This window comes from Schistocerca americana, chromosome 3, assembly GCF_021461395.2.
Source record: "Schistocerca americana isolate TAMUIC-IGC-003095 chromosome 3, iqSchAmer2.1, whole genome shotgun sequence".
Taxonomy (NCBI): domain Eukaryota; kingdom Metazoa; phylum Arthropoda; class Insecta; order Orthoptera; family Acrididae; genus Schistocerca; species Schistocerca americana.
This window is the reverse complement of record NC_060121.1, coordinates 396727106-396748046: the sequence shown is the minus strand read 5'-3', so window position 1 is coordinate 396748046 and position 20941 is coordinate 396727106. Positions and strand designations below refer to the sequence as shown.

General features: G+C 45.7%; 1 protein-coding gene across 1 annotated transcript in view; it reads left to right on the top strand.

Annotated features, from left to right (window-relative positions):
• The window catches only part of LOC124606111 (protein transport protein SEC31-like), a 143313-nt gene that overhangs the window by 38773 nt on the left and 83599 nt on the right, over nucleotides 1-20941 (top strand). The window contains exon 2 of the mRNA XM_047138075.1: nucleotides 1755-2327. Within this exon, the coding sequence (XP_046994031.1) occupies nucleotides 1755-2327 (573 nt within the window). The remainder of the gene's footprint in view (nucleotides 1-1754; nucleotides 2328-20941) is intronic.

The following is a 20941-nucleotide window of genomic DNA, read 5'->3' as shown; positions in this document are numbered from 1 at the left end:
GGCCTACGTTGCAACATCGATAAATGTTCATTTTTCCTTACGGAGATGGAGTATCTGGGACATGTTATTAATGCTCAAGGCATTCATCCCTCCCAGTCACATTTAGCAGCTATTCGTGATTTGCCCGCCCCTCGCAATCTGCAGGAATTGCAAGCGGTTCTTGGCAAATTGACATATTATATTAGGTTTATACCTAATACATCACAGATTGCTGCACCGTTGCATCGTCTCCGCCGTAAGAATGTTCCGTTTGTGTGGTCAGCTGATTGCCAATCAGCCTTTCAGCAGCTTAAAGAGGCTTTATTGAGTGATCGTTGTCTGGTCCATTACGACCCTAACAAGCCTCTGGTGTTAGCTTGTGATGCCTCTTCTTTCGGCCTCGGTGCTGTGTTGTCTCACCGAGTCGGTAACACCGAACGTCCTATTGCGTTCGCATCTAAATTGCTAAACAAAGCTCAGTGTAATTATAGCCAATTGGACAAGGAAGGGTTGGCTATTGTGTTCGGTGTCTCAAAATTCCATCACTACCTCTATGGTAGACCATTCTATTTAGTAACAGATCACAAGCCGCTGACGTCACTGTTTCATCCGTCTAAACCAGTTCCTCAGCGGACAGCTCAGAGACTACAACGTTGGGCTCTTTTGTTATCACAATAACAGTATGAGATACTGTATCGCCCTACAGCTCAGCATGCAAACGCTGACGCGCTTTCTAGATTGCCGATTGCTGCGGATGATGTCTTCGATTCCTCTGACGACTCTTGCCATCAGATTGACGCCGATGAGCATCAATCCCTCCGGGATTTTCCGATTGATTATCGTCAGGTGGCACGTGAGACAGCTACGGATCCTCATCTGAGTTTACTATTACGTTTTGTTCAACGTGGTTGGCCGTCCAAGGCAAAGGACATATCGGATCCTGTGGTTCGTCGCTATTATCCGCAACGTCATCTGTTGTCTGTTTCGCACGGAGTTTTGCTGTTACGCACCGAGAATGACCAGCTTCGTGTAGTGGTTCCCCAAGTGCTCCAATCCAAGGTCCTCGACTTGTTGCATCAAGGTCATTGGGCAGTGGTCCGCACCAAGCAGCTTGCCCGCCGTCATTGTACATGGATCGGCATTGATAAGCAGATTACGCAGATGTCTACAGATTGTTCGACGTGTGCCGAACACCAATCTGCTCCGCCTCAACGCTATATTGAGTGGGCACGCCCTGCCGGTCCCTGGCAGCGGGTACATATTGATTTCGCTGGTCCATATTGGAATTCTCGTTGGCTCATCGTGATAGATGCATTTAGCAATTTTCCGTTTGTTGTGCCCATGCAGTCTACAACGTCTGCACAAACTATACAGGCGTTGACTTCAATTTTTTGTATTGAGGGTCTTCCAGAAGTCTTAGTGTCTGACAATGGTCCACAATTTACCTCAGCTGAATTTGAAAGTTTTTGTTCTGCCAATGGCATTCGCCATATTCTTACTCCGCCGTTCCACCCTCAATCGAATGGTGCAGCGGAACGTTTTGTACGCACATTCAAGGATCATATGGACCGCCTTCGTGCTACGCACTCTCGTCAGCAGGCCTTCATCACGTTCCTGTCGTCGTCCCGGACCACGCCACGCGACGGCCCTTCGCCTGCGGAGCTTCTCCACGGCCGTCGTCATCGCACCCTACTACGGTTGTTGCACCCCCCGGATCGACCCGCCGCTTCTGAGCATTGCACGCGTTTTCAGCGCAACGACGCCGTTTTTTTCAGAGTTTATCACGGTTGCCGTCTTGGGAACTTGGTACCGTGATAAGTGTCCAGGGTCGCGGTTTTTATACTGTTCAAGGTGCTACTGGGGTGCACAGGAGGCATCAGAACCAGTTGCGCCGCGCTGGCCGCCCGGATTCTGCCGCTCGTTCTTGTCCACAGATTTGGTCCGCGGCGGGTTCCAGCCGCGCCTTCCGACTTCGCTGCCGCCCCCAGGGCAGCAGCAGCAGCCGTCGCCGCTACCACGCCGACAGCCCGTCCCGTTGATGCCTCCCGCGCAGCTTCATTCGGGAGCGCCCCAGGTGGTCGCTCCGGCGCCTGCGGTCCCTCTTCAGTCGCCACCGCCTTCGGAGCTGATGGACGTCGACCCCTCAGCCGGGCCGCCTTCCCAAGCGGTGGCTGTGCAGCCTGTCCTGCAGCCGCTTTCCTTGGGCACCCCCAAGGAGTCTGACACCGCAGCGCCTTGTCCGGCGCCCACTCAGCAGCCGTCGACGCAGCGTCAGGAGACGCTGCCTCTCTTCGTGGGTCCCGACGCCCCGTCGTGTCCAGTACCAGAAGCTGCGCCCGTGGTCACAGGTGTGCACCCTGACCTCGGTTTTCAGTCGGTGTTTCCCAAGGCCCCGCGCAGCCAATGCTGGGGTGCGGACCGGGGACTGCCACCGACAACAGTCTCCGCCACGGTCTCTTCTGCTACGCCTGCGGCCCGACTCCTCCCCCGCCGTCGACGCTCGCCACGTCATTATTCAACGACGGTGCGGCGATTTGGGGGGGGGGGGGGGAGTGTTATATCCTAGCCAGTAATGCCACCCGAGCCCGCTGCCAAAAGGTTGGCAGCATCAAAGTCCGGACGCCGTCCGCATAAGCAGCGCCAGCGAGACAGGACAAGTCTGCGCGCGCCACCGCTGGCTTCTGGTTTCTTAAGCGCTGGAGTCGCGAGCGCTAGGACAGTTCTGTATTCGCCGCTCAGTTGTATACTCGCCACCGAATTGTGTACTTGCTAGTCAGTCGTGTGTTCATCGCAGCAGAGTTGTTGTTTGTCGTCAGCCGACGCTGACCTAGCCGCTCCGACTCGAACTAGACAGATTTCTGTAGACACGGAGTTCACTATTGTGTTGCTGTATCTTCGTTAATAAAGATAAGTACCGACTTTTATTTAATCTGAGTGTTTGGGTTTTCATCTTTCTGTTCACTGTTCCAGCGGACCGGTCGGCCCGCTATTAAAAGTGTGGCGGTGACTTCGTAAGCCGTTTCTACAGCGAATTGTTTGTCGCTACGAACACCGCCACAAAAATATCGATGATGTTTCATTGAACAGGTCACTACCGAGCGAGGTGGCGCAGTGGTAGCACACTGGACTCGCATCGGGAGGACGACGGTTCAATCCCGCGTCCGGCCATCTTGATTTAGGTTTTCCGTGATTTCCCTAAATCGCTCCAGGCAAATGCTGGGATGGTTCCTTTGAAAGGGCACGGCCGACTTCCTTCCCCATCCTTCCCTAATCCGATGAGACCGATGACCCCGCTGTTTGGTCTCTTCCCCCAAACAAACCAACCAACCAACAGGTCACTACGGTGACAGTTGTTGACGGCCCAGCAGTTTGCGGAGGCTCAACTGGTTCAAATGGCTCTGAGCACAATGCGACTCAACTTCTGAGGTCATCAGTCGCCTAGAACTTAGAACTAATTAAACCTAACTAACCTAAGGACATCACACACATCCATGCACGAGGCAGGATTCGAACCTGCGACCGTAGCGGTCACGCGGTTCCAGACTGAAGCGCCTTTAACCGCACGGCCACACCGGACGGCAGTTTGCGGAGGGGTTGCACTTCTGTCAAGTTGAACGATTCTCTTCAGTCGTCGTTAGTCTCGTTCTTGCACGATTTTTTTCCGGTGGCAGCGATGTCGTATATTTGATGTTTCTCCGTGTAACCTCCTCCTCACTTATCGACCTTAATGACAGTGAAAAATTAAACCGCGTGTACCTAATGGAAATTTGGGAAAAGCAATCGTCACCGAAGTTAATCTGTCGGTAAAGAGGGAGGAAAGGGTTACATCTAAATGAAAGGAAAAATGCAAATGAAACTGGTGGAAATTAATTTTGAAAAGGGGTAAAGTTAATAAAGAAAGTAAATGTGCGGCCGTTACGTTAACAATTAACTAGGGGTAATTAGATATTTGAGACTTGGGGGAAATTACGGTCGCCAGTCCTATGGACAATTACTATAGTAACTGAAAAAGAAAGGTTATTACACATATAATTAGCAGTAGAAGCGTGGCAACTGAAGGTTGACACGTGTAGTGTGAAAACTGAAAGTTTGTCAGAAGTAATAAATTCGCTACACTCTGACTTAATTTAGCAAAAGAATTAATAAAACCTGAAAACTGAAAGTTAATTTAGTGACTGAAATTAATAGTGAGCTTTGTTTCTGAAGCACATCGAAATTCAGTAAAATACGGTTAGTCTTGGGCTACCTCAACAATCATTTCAAAAGCTACTTGAATCTACGCAATTTAGAAATAAGAGATTTAACTTAGAACTTGAATTAAATTATTCTGAACAATTAACAATAGTAAAATTTAGTACGTACCAAGCTGAGCTGCAGTCACAGGTAAGCTAAAATAAGGCAACAAAACTCGCACTCTTCATTTGTGCTTGTGTAATCTAAATATTGTAGCCAGCTATGAATACCTTAACTGAACTTTGAAATTAAAGCAGTGAAATCGAATGATGCTGGCGTTTGAATTTCAACGACACTCGGTTTTATTCCGGAAAAGGAAGGGACCCTGCTTAGTAATGCAATTGGGACAATGAGCAACCAAGATTCATGCTACGTTGCTGTAATTTAGTGAGAAAAATTTAACAGTTTGAAAAGCTGAGGTCTGCCATACAGTTCTAAAACTTTACGTGCTACCAGACTTCCTTGTTGGTTGATTGACGGTTTGAAGTCGTCGATCGAGGAGGTGGCGACAGTCACTCATTGTCGGCCGCCGTTGTTGCAGAAGCTGGATGTTGGCGCGCCTTCTTCTCGACACGGTCTCCAGCGGAAACGGGCTCTTGATGTGTGCCAGTTAACGCTTCCCGTCCGCGACACCGTGTCAGAAACTAACATAGCAAGTCCAGCGCAATTACATGCTGCCAAACCCCGAAAGCGCGGCAACTCGCGGGAGCGTCACACAACACACCTGCTCCATCGCCCTACCCCAGCCAGACTCTCCCTCTGCCCGCGCTCCACGCGGCCGGGGGTTCACACTACCAAAGATCGTAAACATTTTGGTTCTCCACACGACCTATCGATGTATTCGTTCGATAGCATAGTTTTCCCTAGGCAAGACCCAGCGTAAAATACAAATAATATTTACAAAACAAACCAATTATACATCGTCATAGACGCATAAAGAAATATATACAAATAGTAAAACAATTACAATATATATAGGCACAGAAATGTCATATATTCAGGTAACAAAATAAGGAAAAAATTCATAGTACATTAGATGGAAATAGGAGGATATGCATTTCCGGCGTTACAACCGGATTCCTGATATTCACGGTACACCCGTGAAAAGGTCCTACGAGAAAATCCCCACTTCATCTCTGCCTCGGTGATGCTGACCCACCGCTCGTGCGCCGACTATAGCACCACGTCCAAACTCACTTAAAACTTGATAACCTGGCATTGTAGCAGCAGTAATCGATCTACCAACTATTCCAGACACTTGTTATATAGGTGTTACCAACCGCAGCACCGTATTCTGCCTGTTTACATATCTCTGACTGCGCATGCCTTTTCCAGTTTCTTTGGTGCTTCAGCGTAGATGTGAAGTCAAGATTTCCTATCTGTTGCCCTCCGGCGGGGTAAAGAATGTCGCACTAAGTTCACTGATGGTTCCTCGACGTACCAACCAGATTTGTCGACCAGTTTAAAGTCGACCACAGGGTCTTTAGCTCTCTGTTTCTTTATTATTCTTTTCCCCTTTGCTACTGTGATTGACCTCTATGTATTTACAAGGAACCCCTTGAGTACGAGGTCGCAAAAGATCAATGATGTTTACTGCATTCGACGCCCAACATGCTGTCTACCATGCATACACACTATTCCAGAATGACATTTTCACTCTGCAGCGGAGTGTGCGCTGATATGAAACTTACTGGCAGGTTAAAATTGTGTACCGGAGCAAGACTCGAACTCGGGACCTTTTTAATATGCCAGTAAGTTTCATCCACAGTATTGATTGCTAATGGCACCAGGGGACGGGACTGTAGGTATTCAATGATGAGCACAACATGAGGCTACGGAGCGTAGATGAACTGCTATGTCGACGAGAAACTCACAACAGTGCAACAGTGTCAGTGATGTTGATACAAAGAAATGTCAACGATATACAAAGCAAACCTTGCATTATATCTACAGCAACAGTTGCCGAAGCTGTCGTTCGTCAGGAAGGAACGCAAGGTATTTCGTAGAGTGAGAAAGAAATGGCAGAAGAAACATTAGTGTTTCTGCAAGATGAGTCTGTGGAGTGCGTAGTATCGTATACTCTCGACTGTGCGGACAATGTACATGAGTAGTACAATGATGACGATATGCGCTTAACAAGCGAAAGTGATACTGAAACAGATGTCGAGCCATGTAGTTCATCAACCTTGTCGGACAGGAAGCCACAAATCTCCTCTCCAGTGAAACGAAGGACAATCGTCCCAAGGGGCGGATATTAAACATAATTAGGTACATGGAAGATCATCCGCAGCTTAGTAAAAAAGAGAAACAATCATGAACAGGTTTAGAATAAGTCCACAGAAATGTGACAGCATAAAGCATAACAAAAACTACGTATATTCAAGGGTGCACGAGGCGCATTTGCTACAAAACTGGTATTTGCGCGTTTCAAGGATGCTCGATACAGTTTATAGGAGGTACATCACCTATAGGATGTGACCTACTACGTTATGCACTCAAATTACGCGCGACGTACATTACATAAATCTCAAGGGAATAAGTGGATGGCTTCATAACTTCAAACAGTGTATAACACTTCCACTCCTGTCTGCTACTACTGTACCATAACCTCAATGCTAGAAACAGGTTGTGACATAAAACTATTTCGTAAAAGCAACTATGGCACAAAGCAACAGAGCAGTGTTACCCTCTGAGAGGAATTTTGTTATGTTGACCGTGTTGTTCCTAACAGAGGTGGCTTATGGGAAATGAAAGTCATAATTACGTAAATATTTGAATAGTAACAAACAAAATTGTGCCTAGCTATACTGTTTATAGAATAAGGGAAACGGTCGCCAGCCTAATTAGGCAAGAGAAAGATTAACATTCTCGTTTATGAAAGTGGGTATAAGTAACTATAGTGGACAAACACAACCTAGACTTAGACACACGCAAGCGCAATGAATTCTGACACACATATGTTTTAAGATTGAAGCTAACAACTGGAGCAGCACAAACTATTTGCTAAATTATAAGCGATACCGAAACACCCTATTACTTTCAGGCTTACATAAAGTGAATGGTCTTTATAATATTACTATTAACATGCACTTCTAATACACAAGATACACAAATACTTAGCAAACATGAATGTATAATGTTTCACAACTGCAGCTTTCTCACTTTTACTACAGCGAAACACAATACTGACCAAATTGCAAGAAACTGACTCACCTTTTAGAATTTACTACAGACAATAATGTGATCATTTGCCTTATAAGCCTCAGTCTTAAGAACTTTTAATATTGAAGTTAGCAACAGCACTTTAAATAGCAGTTTTAATAGGAAAATTTTTTGAGTAAATAATATTTACTTTAACTCACTCTATTGCCACATTAACTTTAACTTTCTTTTTACTAAGTTCAAGAGGCATTAATTAGCAAAACTCTAGGCTTTTAGTAAGGACACTCGGATACCATTTTAGCTCAAACGGAGAGGAACCTGAGAGATGTTATGATGAGGAGAAAAATCAAGGTTGGTACATAAATTCAGATATAAATTACCTTATATTTGAGCACAATAACACATCCATTAAGCTGATCCTTCACTATACATCATTATAGTATTACGTTACAGTGATTGCGCAATGTGGTGGCAACTGCATGCTGGTAGGTGGAACTGCAGGCAGAATTGCTGGACTCTGTCATTTCTTGATGGCGATGATAGAGACAAATTCCAGAAAAATTCCAGCTATTTATCCATCCATCCGAGGCCTTAGAAAGAAGCAGGAAAAGCCTCTCTCGAAATCAGAACAATACGCATCTTTTACATCGCAGTGCACGGACTCGTAGCTCGTCCCCGACTGACTATCAGTTCCACCTTTTCCACCTAGGCCAACCACAATTTGCGCGCGCTACACAGTTCCGTTCCCGAAGGGAACCACTACACCATTTACATACAAACTGACTAAGAACCCTAAGTGAGGATCAGCAATTTACATAACAGCAACCAAATGCATTAAATAAAACAAAACATTTACACATGTTGACATCTCTACAAAAAATTATTCAAACAAAATTACAATTATATACAGTAAGTTTTGTTCCCTCCAAATGGGAAGAAGAGTTTAAATGAAAGATATGCTACACAGCATAGAACCAAATCATGATATCGAAGTTCTTACAAAGAAAGGAGTATACAATTTTATGTTATCGATTCAAACAAACATATTTACAGAAGCACAGCAATGTAACATTAAATGAAACAAAAGCAAAATAAATCAGTAGGGCATTAGGGCCATGGTGTTACAAGTGGTGCAGAACTGGAAGTCGTACGATAACGAAATTTCAAACAAAGCTTCAGCTTGACGATGCACAGCAAATTGCAAATCTACCCGAAAATATGGAGATGAGATAAACAAACTTATCCCATCGTTCAGTCTCCGCCACCGGTATCTGAGTGGCTTCCGGCACGGTAGCTCAGCCTGTTCGGCCAGAGGATTTTGCTACCCTCTGTAATAAAAAACTGAGAGAACCGATCAATGAACAACCTGAACGAGGATCATCGGACGTCCGCCACGAACAAATTCAACGAACAACATAGAACAAGATCAACAAAAAAAAAGTGGTCAGCGCGACAGAGTGTCAATCCTACGGGCCCGGGTTCGATTCCCGGATGGGTAGGAGATTTTCTCCGCTCAGGAACTGGGTATTGTGTTGTCCTAATCATCATCATTTCATCCCCATCGTCAAATGGCGTCAAATCGAAAGACTTGCACCCGGCGAACGGTCTACCCGACGGGAGGCCCTAGTCACACTACATTTACATTTATTTTTTACATCGTTCAGTAAGGAATTTGTTTTCAACTCCGACCAATCGGTACTTGAAGAGGAAATGCATACGAAAGGAACCCTGGGAATTAGAGGTACCAAAGTTGTCTTCACGCTTTCGTGTACAATTATGCCGACCGTTCATCGGGGTTGTAAACAGTCTGGAAAGCTGTTTACTGTGCTGCGAGAAGTTGGAGGTGCTCTGCCCCGTACGATTCTTGCTCGTGTGAGTGATCATGCAAGTACAGTAGTGAATATTTAAGTCACAGCAAGCAAGAGTGGGAAACTGGGCGTAAGAGAACTATGGTATGAGCCGTAGTTGGTCTAAATAATTTCCTTTAGCGTGATTCCTGGCCTGCGTATAAAAATCATACTCTTCTAGGAACTCAACCTCCTGAAAACTGTATGCCATTGCAAACCGTACTACACGCAATTCAGCTTCCAGATGTCTGTTCTTTTCGTGCCTATAGAGCACACTCTCATACACTCTCCAGCAACGCCTTGAAGAGTAGCCAGTTTCACGATAAGCTCCACAACAGAGTGTTTCACATTCGGTTGCATGCCGTCACATCCCATCAGTTCTCAACACCCCGTTACATCAATATGATGCTATATGCATTCCTTAAGAATGGATACCTGGCTGAACGTCCCGCACGGTTCGTAATTACCAAGGAGCTCGCATTCATTCTCGATAGAGAATGGCGCGCCATTTTTCGTTCGGTGTTCGTAGAGCAAGTTGATGGTTTGTTCTGAGCATTTGCTGAATGCCGATGATGTCCATTTTGTGAAGTGTAATACATACATCCCGTAGAAGGTTGGTCTCTGCGTCTGACGGAGACTCATTTTCTGTCGCCTTCCTTACGCACGTGGTGAATCGGTGACAGCTAATACTTTTCCTGTCATAATTTTTAACACAACACTTTCAAATGAGCCCTACTGAAGATTGAACTTGAGACCTCGCACTCAGGGGTTCCTTATTATTAGTATCCCCCCGCATAGTGTTCACTAATTTCCGTCGCCAGGTGTGAGAGAGATTGTATCTCTCCCTTCATGTGTTTAGGATAAACCATATGTTTAGGTAGTGTTTATATACTTCTCTCTCTACCTTGCAAGTTCTACCGTGTCCTTCTCCCCACGTATCTGGTATAATCCACCTGTATAGTTAGTGTTTAAATTAGTTAGGCTCTATACGGCATATTCCTTGCTGTAGATCGAGGGGTCTTGCGTAACGTCTCAGCATAAATTTTTGTGTAAACTGTAGGTGTAGATACCTACCACTGTAGAATTGTGTATGCGTTACTATTTCTCAGGAGTGTGTAAATTAGTAAAAGAAAGGCAAACACATAAAGACAGCCACAAAGTTAGGATTTTTAAATTTTGTAATCTATGTATACCTAGCTTGGATATACATGAAACCCCGTAAGGGTTACCACTGCACCTTCAGTCAGAGATCTAGTTACGTTGCAGCGACGACAACGAAGGATCATCAGATCCTCAGTGTAATCTCGAATTTGACAAAGAAATAGAAGGAACATGGTTACGACACATTCGGTGGAATCACTCCACCATTCGCATCAAACGTTTTAAGGAAACAACACAAAACCATAAATAACTGTTGTCTGACTGGGATTTGACCGACATTCCATCAGAATACGAGTGCATGGCTTCGACAAAAGCGTCATTTCGCTGTGCTTTTCAAAATTGTTCAGTTAACAGTCTTCGAAAAGTAATTCAATGAAGATAGCGCAATATATACGTGAGAAACGGCACTTATGCTCACCTTAAATCAGTTTCAGCCTGCAGTGCCAGCTGACTCCGTGGGAGAGCAGTTCCACTTGCAGGATTAAATCCACGTCTCTGGCTAAGACCGCTCGGAAATTTAAAGTGCGACACCCAGTGCGTGACGCAATTATGTTTGATGTGACTAAGATTTTTATCAGCACGCACAGATTTTATCAGATGACAAAACCGCTGTCGTTTTACATACGTCGACTGGCATTAATTTACATTTTGCGGCCGAAACTAAATTGGACTCCTGCAGCCACATTTCAAGCGACCAAAAGCTATTACGCAAAGAAACAAAAAAAAATCCATTAGTGTTATTTCCGCAAGCATCGAATAAATATCGACATATTTGCCACTACATCAAACTCTGACCGCGCTATCGGGTGCACAGTTGTTACACGTGTACCGGTTTTAAACCGACATGAAATAAATATTACGGCAAAGTAAAATTGCTGGTTAATAAGTACCGCAATATTAATTATTTCGGATGTCACATTCCGGCCGTTAGTTTTCAAATGGCTGTTGCAGAGCCGCTACACGGTGGCGGCGCATCCCCCATCCCCCGCTGCCGTCAGCGGCGTGCAAATTACTCTCACAGCGAAACAGGGAAACCGATGAACACTGGCGTGGGACAGAGCGTTCATCTCATAATTATAAGTTATATTTCAGGAAGAGGTGGAAAAGATTAGACTATTTTCTTCTCCTTCTGGCCAGTCTGTTGAATATGTTATTACGAGATTCTTTGTTACCGTATGGTATAATCTCTATTTCGGGAGAAGGTAATGGAGCGCCAATGGATACACAGCATGATCACCTCTTGCTCTCATAACCGGTAATCCGGACAACAGGTGTTGCATATCTGAATTGTTAATAGTGGTGGCTGAACCCTTTCTTTGAGGACTTTCTAGCGTTATCTTTCAACAAAAAACTCAAGACTGGACGTTTCCATTGCTGCTCTGACGTACTCCAATACTGAGAGTGTTTGACTGTTGGTCTGTCCAGCATGTTCTGCACATCTCACACCCATTGCCACTTTAGATCCACTACCATTGCTGAAGTGTGGCATATTGCAACAAGTATTACGTACCTGTTTCTGTCGTCCAAGCTCAGATCGACTCGATATGCAGTCTGATGAGAGCTTTGCGTACGAAATTTCGCACTCTGAATACCGTAATCTCTACGTACAAGAGGGCGTTCAATAAGTAATGCAACAATTCTTTTCCTCGGCCAATTTCGGTTGCAAAAAATGAGGAATTTGTTGTGGGACATCGTGGAATACTTCCCCCTCAGTCCCTATAGTTTCGTGAAATTCTGACAGATGGCGTCGCTGTACGTAACCTTCGAAAGGGCGTCTGTAACGGAGGTGCGTTCTAAGCATAGAGTTGTCACTGAGTTTCAGCTAACGCTGAGCTCAAGGTTCAATTTGATGGCAACATTCTCCGTCACAACAAGTACCTCAAGTATCTCAGCATCACACTCGACCGCACTCTGTCTTACAAAAAACATCTGGAAAACACATCATCCAAGATAAAAACTCGCAACAAGATCATCCAGAGGCTGCGTCACCCAACCTAGGGGTCTTCAATGGAAACTTGGCTTACATCGGCTCTTGCACTGGTTTTCTTCGGCAGCAGGGTATTGTGTTTCTCGTGATGTAATAGTTGCCATACCAGCCACATCGATGCGCAAGTCAGTAACATGATGCGCATTATTCCCGTTACAGTCAGACCAACTCCTGTCTACTGACTTCCCCTAGTAAGTAATGTCTAGCAGCCAGACTTCCGCAGAACTGAGACCCTGATTAGAGGTTACCACAATATATAAGTACACCAGAATAAGGCACTACCCACTCATCAAGAACACCTGTCTCACGAAGAAATAGGCTTCGTTCGAGTCAACCGCCACTACTGTACGCTGAACAGCAAATTAGAAAATCTCTGGAACAAGAACTGCCAACACGTCGGAAATTACTAAGAGCGTGAATGGTTCGAGAAATATAACTGTGATATTGTGGGTGTCGATCTTGACAAAAACCTATGGGTTACATTAAACTGACACCACCCTGGATGTGGTCGGTGTCCAGACTCACCCTATAAATACGGTTTTGTGGAGTCTCTGAGTTGTGACTCTGGTGCAATGTGATAACTTATCAGACATACACATATCAAAAAAGGTTTTGCATCACCTCGTTTCCGAGAGTTCCGGAACCTGTACAGAAAATTGGAATAGAGATCAACATAAACATCATTTCCGTCCTTTTTATTGCTCATGAAAACCACACTTTGCATGTTGTACCACCATACAGCCAGACCTTCAGAGGTGGTGGTCCACACTGCTGTACACACCGGTACCTCTAATACCCAGTAGTACGTGCTCTTGCACTGATGTATACCTGTATTCGTCGTGGCACACTATCCACAAGTTCAGCAGGCACTGTTGGTCCAGATTGTCCCACTCCTCAACGGCGATGCAGCGTAGATCCCTCAGAGTCGTTGGTTAGTCACGTCGTCCATAAACAGCCCTTTTCAATCTAGCCCAGGCACGCTCGATAGGATTCATGTCTGGAGAACAAGCTGGCCACTCTAGGCGAGCGATGTCGTTATCCTCAAGGAATTCATTCACGAGAAGTGTACGATGGGGGCGCGAATTGTCGTCCATGAAGACGAATGCCTCTCCAATATGCTACCGATATGGTTGCACTATCGGTCGGAGGATGGAATTCACGCATCGCAGAGCCGTTACAGCGCCTTCCATGACCACCAGCGGCATACGTCGGCCTCACATAATGCCACCCGAAAACAGCAGGGAACCTCAACCTTGGCTACACTCGCTGGACAGTGTGTCTAAGGTGTTCAGCCTGACCGGGTTGCCTCCAAACACGTCTCCGACGATTGTCTGGTTGAAGGCATATGCGATACTCAGCGGTGAAGAGAACGTGATGCCAATCCTGAGCGGTCCATTCGGCATGTAGCTGGGCCCATCTGTACCGCGCTGCATGGTGTCGTGGTTGCAAAGATTGACCTTGCCATGGACGTCGGGAGTGAAGTTGCGCATCATGCAGCCTATTGCGCACAGTTTGAGTCGTAACACGACGACCTGTGGCTGCACGAAAAGCATTATTCAGCACGGTGGCGTTGCTGTCAGGGTTCGTTGGAGTCATAATCCTTAGGTAGCGGTCATCCACTGCAGCAGTAGCCCTTGGGCGGCCTGAGCGAGGCATGTCCTGTCTCTCCGTATTTCCTCCATGTCCGAACAACATCGCTTTGGTTTACTCCGAGACGCCTGGACGCTTCCCTTGTTGGCAGCCCTTCCTGGCACAAAGTAACAATGCGGACGCGATCGAACCGCGGTATTGACCGTCTATGCACGGTCGAACTCCAGACAACACGAGCCGTATACTTCCTTCCTGGTGGAATGACTGCAACTGATCGGCTGTCGGACCCTCTCCGTCTAATAGGCGCTACCCATGCATGGTTGTTTATATCTTTGTGCGGGTTTAGTGACATCTCTGAACAGGCAAAGGGATTGTGTCTGTGATACAATATCCACAGTCAACTTCTGTCTCCAGGAGTTCTGGAAACTGGCGTGATGCAAAACTTTTTTGATGTGTGTATAAGAGAAGAGTGCGTCTTGATGCTACAAGGGCACGTGGCATGATTTCATGAATGCCAGTGCCACAGTTAGATATTGTTTAGTTGATTAGTTTTTGCTTTATGCAATGGTATTCATTAAATATTACAGGTATACTTCATGTGTGTGCCATATGAACGATAACGATTTTGGCGGAAAACCAGAGCATCACAGATATTCATAGGCGCTTGAAGAAAGTCCAGTGACACCTGGTAGTGAGCAAAAGCACGGGCAGTGCTTGGGCGAGGCGTTTGTCATCATTCCGCGTAACGGGCTTGCCCCAGAAACATTACGCACAACGAGTAAAATTTCGTAATACGCTATCCCTCATGGTGCAGTGCTTCTAATTGTCAGCAGTGTAGACTCCCGCGGTGGGGACAATAAACTACTGATCACGATGCACATGTAATTTTAGAATTTGTATTGCATAGTGATGGGGGGGGAGGGGGGGGTCGGTCTCTGAAACAGTATGTAAATACTGAAGTGCTCAATAAACTGTGCGTATGCCGAACAGTTCTGGAGTATGGAGTTACCATCGCTCTGCCAACATCCTTCTCAAAGAGGACGGAGGAGCGGACAGGCACCCTCTTGCACTTGAGGTTAGAAATTTCTCTTAAGCGGCTGAAGAATCAGCGAAGATCTACGACTTGAGAATGCCGAATGACTGTGTATTCGTACGACAAGTTCCCTATGTGTGAAAAAGTGTAATGATCATCTATGCATTGGCAAATGATTACGGATTATTCCCACCATTTGCATCTATGGGACGGGTTTGCCAAGGGAGATTGAATTACAAACTTGTGGGTAACAGGCCGTGAGCCATAGCATGAAATGTGAGAAGCGTGAATCTGGCAGGACAATTAGAAAATGTAAAGATGGAAATGCAGAGCCTCAGTCTAGATATAATGGGGTCAATGTAATGAAATATAAGTAAGAATATCTGATCACACGAACATAGGATATTATTAACAGAGCAAAAAACGAAATGATGGAGTAGGATTCGTTGCGAATAGGAAGATATTGCTGACAGTGAGCTCTTTTAAGCAGTTCATTTGATATGATTGTTCTTATCAGAATCGAAAGCAAACCTTTGGCAAAAAGAATAGCTCACGCGCACATACAGAAAATGAAGAGAGAGACAGATTAAATGAGGGCACTGAACGAGCAAATCAGTATAGAAAGGGAGATGGAGATGGCAATAACCATGGGTGTTGGAACACTGTAGAGAAAGACTAATATTCTGCAGTAATATTCAGTTGGTTGTAACGAATACACTGTTAAAAGAAGGCAAGAGGAAAAGGCATGTATGGAAAAGGCCTGGCGATACGAGAAGATGTTAGCTGCATTATATTTCGGTCAGACAGAGATTCCGAAATCAGACACTGGATTGCAAAGCGTAAGCAGGAGTAGACACAGACACAAATCACACTTGACTAATGAAAAGTAGGCCGAAGTTTAAGGGAATCGACAGGAAGTCGACATGGGAAGAATTGGCACACTGAAGTCCTGAGCAATGGTGAGGTGCATTTGTAGTCCTCTGAGGCCGTAGACCCCGCGATAGTGACTACAACAACTGGCAGTTCAGTTGAAGTGGAATGGACATCTCTAAAAAGGGGAATCATAGAACTGCCAAATTTAGTTACCCGAAAGTAACTGCCTAGAAATGGTGGGTAACGGTAGAAATAAAATGTTCAGAGAAAGACAGATTCCGTAGTATAAAATACTTAGAACTGAAAGCAGGAAAGTTAAGGCGAAATGGTTGCAAGGAAAATGCCAATAAATCGAAAAAATAGTCGTTTGATGGACTAATTCAGCATATAGAAAAGCCGAAACAATTTTCGGTGAAAGTAAAGGCAAAGCTGACAATAAGCGTACAGAAAGAACCCCGCTGTTAAACGTAGAAGAGAGAGCGGATAAGTAGAAATAATACAGTGAAGAAATTGATTTGATGGGATAGGGTACCCAATATGAGAGTCAGATTTTAACAGAGCTTTGGAGGACTCGCGATCGAATAAAATAGACATAATATTTCTTCGGAAATGGCAGTCAAACGACTATTCAGGCATATGTATACAATCTGTCTGACTGGGGACATACCAACAGACTTTCGGGGAAATGCAATAGATCCAGTCCGGAAGATAGCAAGGGCACATAAATGAGAAAGTTATTACACAGTGAGCTTAACAGATAATGTCTCCATGTTTCTGGCAAGGATAATATACAAAATAGTGGAAAATATAATTAAATATATCTTAGGCGACTATCAGTTTGGCATTAGGAGAGGTAAAGATAGAAGAGTCAGTTCCAATGTTGCGCCTGACGATGGAGAGAGCACTTAAGGAAAATCAAGAAACATTCATTGGATTTGTCGACCTACGAAAAGCGTTCAACAATGTACAAAGATGCACGACGTTCTAACTTCTGAGAAAAGTAAGTGTAAGCTACAGTGAAATGCGGGTAATATAGGATATGTACGAGAACCAAGCAGGACCAATAAAAATGAAAGTCGAAGAACGAAGTTGTCAATTTAAAAAGGGCGTAAGATAGGAACGCAGTCTCTCCCCCTTACTGTTCAACCTATATATCGAAGAAGCAATGATGGAAATAAAAGTAAGTTTCGTACATGAGATTATAGTTCACCACGATAAAATTCAGTGTTGATATTGTTGTCCTCTATGAAGGCGAGAAAGAACTGCAGGACATACTGTATGGAATGGTGAGTGTACTGAACACAGAACATTAAGTGTAAACCAAAGAAAGAGGAAAGTAATAAGGAGTGACAGAAATGAGATTAATGATCAACTTATCAAAATTAGTATGGAACATCGGCCCTCATTTCAGGAAGACGTTTCTGAGAATGTACGTATGAAACCCAGACCATGGTCTGTGGTGGAAACCAGAAATAAGAATCGAAGCGTTTGAGATGTGATGCTACTAAAGGCTGTTGGAAATTTAGTAAACTGATAAGATAAGAAATCAGAAGTTTCTCCGTGCAATCAACGAGGAAAGAAATACGTAGAATACTTGACAGGAAGACAGGGCATATTTCAAGATATCAGGAAGTAAATACCACGGTAGGGGAAGGTATGGAAGGTAAAACTCTATGGGAAGGCAGGGATTGGAATATATCCAAGAAATAATTGAGAACATTGCGTGTAAGTGCTACTCCGAGCTAAAGAAATGTTCAAATGTATGTGAAATCTTATGGGACTTAACTGCTAGGGTCATCAGTCCTTAAGCTTACACACTACTTAACCTGAATCATCCTAAGGACAAACACACACACCCATGCCCGAGGGAGGACTCGAACCTCTGCCGGGACCAGCTGCACAGTCCATGACGGGTGAGCTAAAGAGGTTGGAACAGGAGTGTAGTTCTTGGTGGGTCACATAAAATCAGCTAAAGGACTGATGACAAATAAAATTTTAAAAATAGTCGAAATACTAGACTGTATTGTATTGTATGGAACTGGGGACCTAGAAACGATGGAGAGGCTTCGTCCCCGCCGAAGCCCACAGTGGTACACAAGTCCACAACAGGCTATAGCAGTCCACTCACCCCACCGAAGCCCCACACCAAACCCAGGGTTATTGTGCGGTTCGGCCCCCAGTGGACTCTCCCGGGAACGTCTCACTCCAGACGAGTGTAGCCCCATTGTTTGCATGGCTGGCTAATTACGATGTATTTGCACGTGGAGATTGTGTTTGCGCTTCAATCGCCGACATAGTGTAGCTGAGGCGGAATGAGGGGAAACAGCCCGCATCCGCAGAGGCAAGTGGAAATTTGCCTATCCACACACTGGCTGGCACACCGGACCTCGACACTAATCTACCGGGCGGATTCGTGTCGGGGACTGGCAAGCCTTCCCGCCCGGTAAGCTGTGCATTACACCGAACGGCTAACCGGGCTTGCTTAAAATACTAGATACAACCAGTTAAGTAAAAATTAAACAGTGCAGGGTGTTAGAGGAGTAAGAGCAGATATCTTTATTGGTGGCTATGGACAGTGTACTAAAGAAATGTAGAATCAGTACTTACTTCATTTTCAGACTAATAATTGTAGCTATTACATTTCGTACGCGTTTAGGTTGGACAGTACCTCCAAGAATATGTGGCTAGAGCAAGACATTAATGTTTTTTTCTCCTGGGCAGCAGGTCAGGTGTTGAAGTGTGGACGCTTGGATGCAAAATGGTTAGTCTATACTGACGGGTGTAGTCCATTTAGTGGTGAAGTTACAACCGTGCAGAAAACATCAGCTGGTAAAATATGTAACGTATTTGCAGAATGACTGTTAGGCGTAGAGGAAAAACAGCACCCACACAGAAGTTGGCACATATTAAGATACCAATGATCACAATATTTCTACCCCTACCCCTAACAGCCTATATACATTAGTGGCCATCAAAATTGCTACACCATGAAGATGACGTGCTACAGACGCTAAATTTAACCGACAGAAAGATGGTTCAAATGGCTCTGAGCACTATGGGACTTAACATCTATGGTAATCAGTCCCCTAGAGCTTAGAACTACTTAAACCTAACTAACCTAAGGACAACACACAACACCCAGTCATCACGAGAAAATCCCTGACCCCGCCGGGAATCGATCCCTGGAACCCGGGTGCGGGAAGCGAGAACGATACCGCACGACCACGAGCTGCGGACGACAGGAAGAAGATGGTGTGGTATGCAAATGATTAGCTTTTCAGAGCATTGACACAAGGTTGGCGCCGGTGGCGACAACTACAACGTACTGACATGAGGAAAGTTTCCAACCAATTTCGCATACACAAACAGCTGTTGACCGGCGTTGCCTGGTGAAACGTTGTTGTGATGCCTCGTGTAAGGAGGATAATTGCGTACCATCACGTTTCCGGCTTTGATAAAGGTCGGATTGTAGCCTATCGTGATTGCGGTTTATAGTATCGCGACATTGCTGCTCGAGTTGGTCGAGATCCAATGACCGTTAGCAGAATATGGAATCGGTGGGTTCAGGATGGTAATACGGAACGCCGTGCTGGATCCCAATGACCTCGTATCACTAGCAGTCGAGATGACAGGCATCTTATCCGCATGGCTGTAACGGATCGTGCTGCCACGTCTCGATCTCTGAGTGAATAGATGGGGACGTTTGCAAGAGAACAATCATCAGCTCGGAGACCATGGCTGCGGTTACCCTTGTCCATCACAGACAGGAGCGCCTGCGATAGTGTACTCATCGACGAACGTAGGTGCACGAATGGCAAAACGTCATTTTTTGGGATGAATCCAGGTTCTGTTAACAGCATCATGATGGTCGGATCCACGTTTGGCGACATCGCAGTGAACGCACATTGGAAGCGTGTATTCGTCATCGCCATACTGGCGTATCACCCGGCGTGATGGTATGGGGTGCCTTTAGTTACACGTCTCGGTCACCCCTTGTTCGCATTGACGGCACTTTGAACAGTGGACGTTACATTTCAGATGTGTAACGACCTGTGGCTGTACCCTTCATTCGATACCTACGAAACCCTACATTTCAGCAGGATAATGCACTACCACATGTTGCAGGTCCTGTACGGGCCTTTCTGGATACAGAAAATGTTCGACTGCTACCCTGGCCAGCACATTCTGCAGATCTCTCACCAACTGAAAACGTCGGGTCAATGGTGGCCAAGCAACTGGCTCGTCACAATACGCCAGTCACTACTCTTGATGAACTGTGGTATCGTGTTGAAGCTGCATGGGCAGCTGTATCTGTACACGACATCCAAGCTCTGTTCGACTCAATGCCCAGGTGTATCAAGGCTGTTATTTCGACCAGAGGTGGCTCTTCTGGGTACTGATTTCTCAGGATCTATGCAGGAAAATTGCTAGAAAATGTAATCACATGTCAGTTCTACTATAATATATTTGTCCAATGAATATCCGTTTATCATCTGCATTTCTTCTTGGTGTACTTGGTGTAACAATTTTAATGGCCAGTAGTGTATGATTGCTCCTTTGAAGCGGGTCACGTTAGGCCAGCACAACAGTGCTTCTTACTCAAATGGACTGGGGTAGGGTTTCGCGGCTGACGGTGCAAAGTGGCCGGCGGCATAATGCAGGGCCTGATCGCTTTAAGCGGCTGCTGCTGCTGCGGCTGCGGCGGCGGCGGTGCCGGCCAGTGTAATATGTCAGGCGTGACGGGCGCTCGATAAGGCGCGCAGTGCGGCCGCTGACGGCAGGTGATTGCGTGGCACGGCGCACCGCGCGCATCCTCCTCCGCCCTCCAGATAAGCGACCGTCCGCGGAAGCGCCGGCCCGCGTCCGGCCGCTGGGGGCAGGGCGCCCGCTGCGAGGGCTCCAGCAACGCGCTACGGGGTTCACTGCCTATGAATGGAATGCGAGAATGAGAACTGTGGTGTTCATTTAGAAACGCCCCTGTTTGGTTTTGTCGGCCGTCTCCACGGCAACAGGCACCGTGATCTGTAGACGGATAAACGTTGTTCCACCGAATGAAGTCCCCCTGCGAGTTCGAGG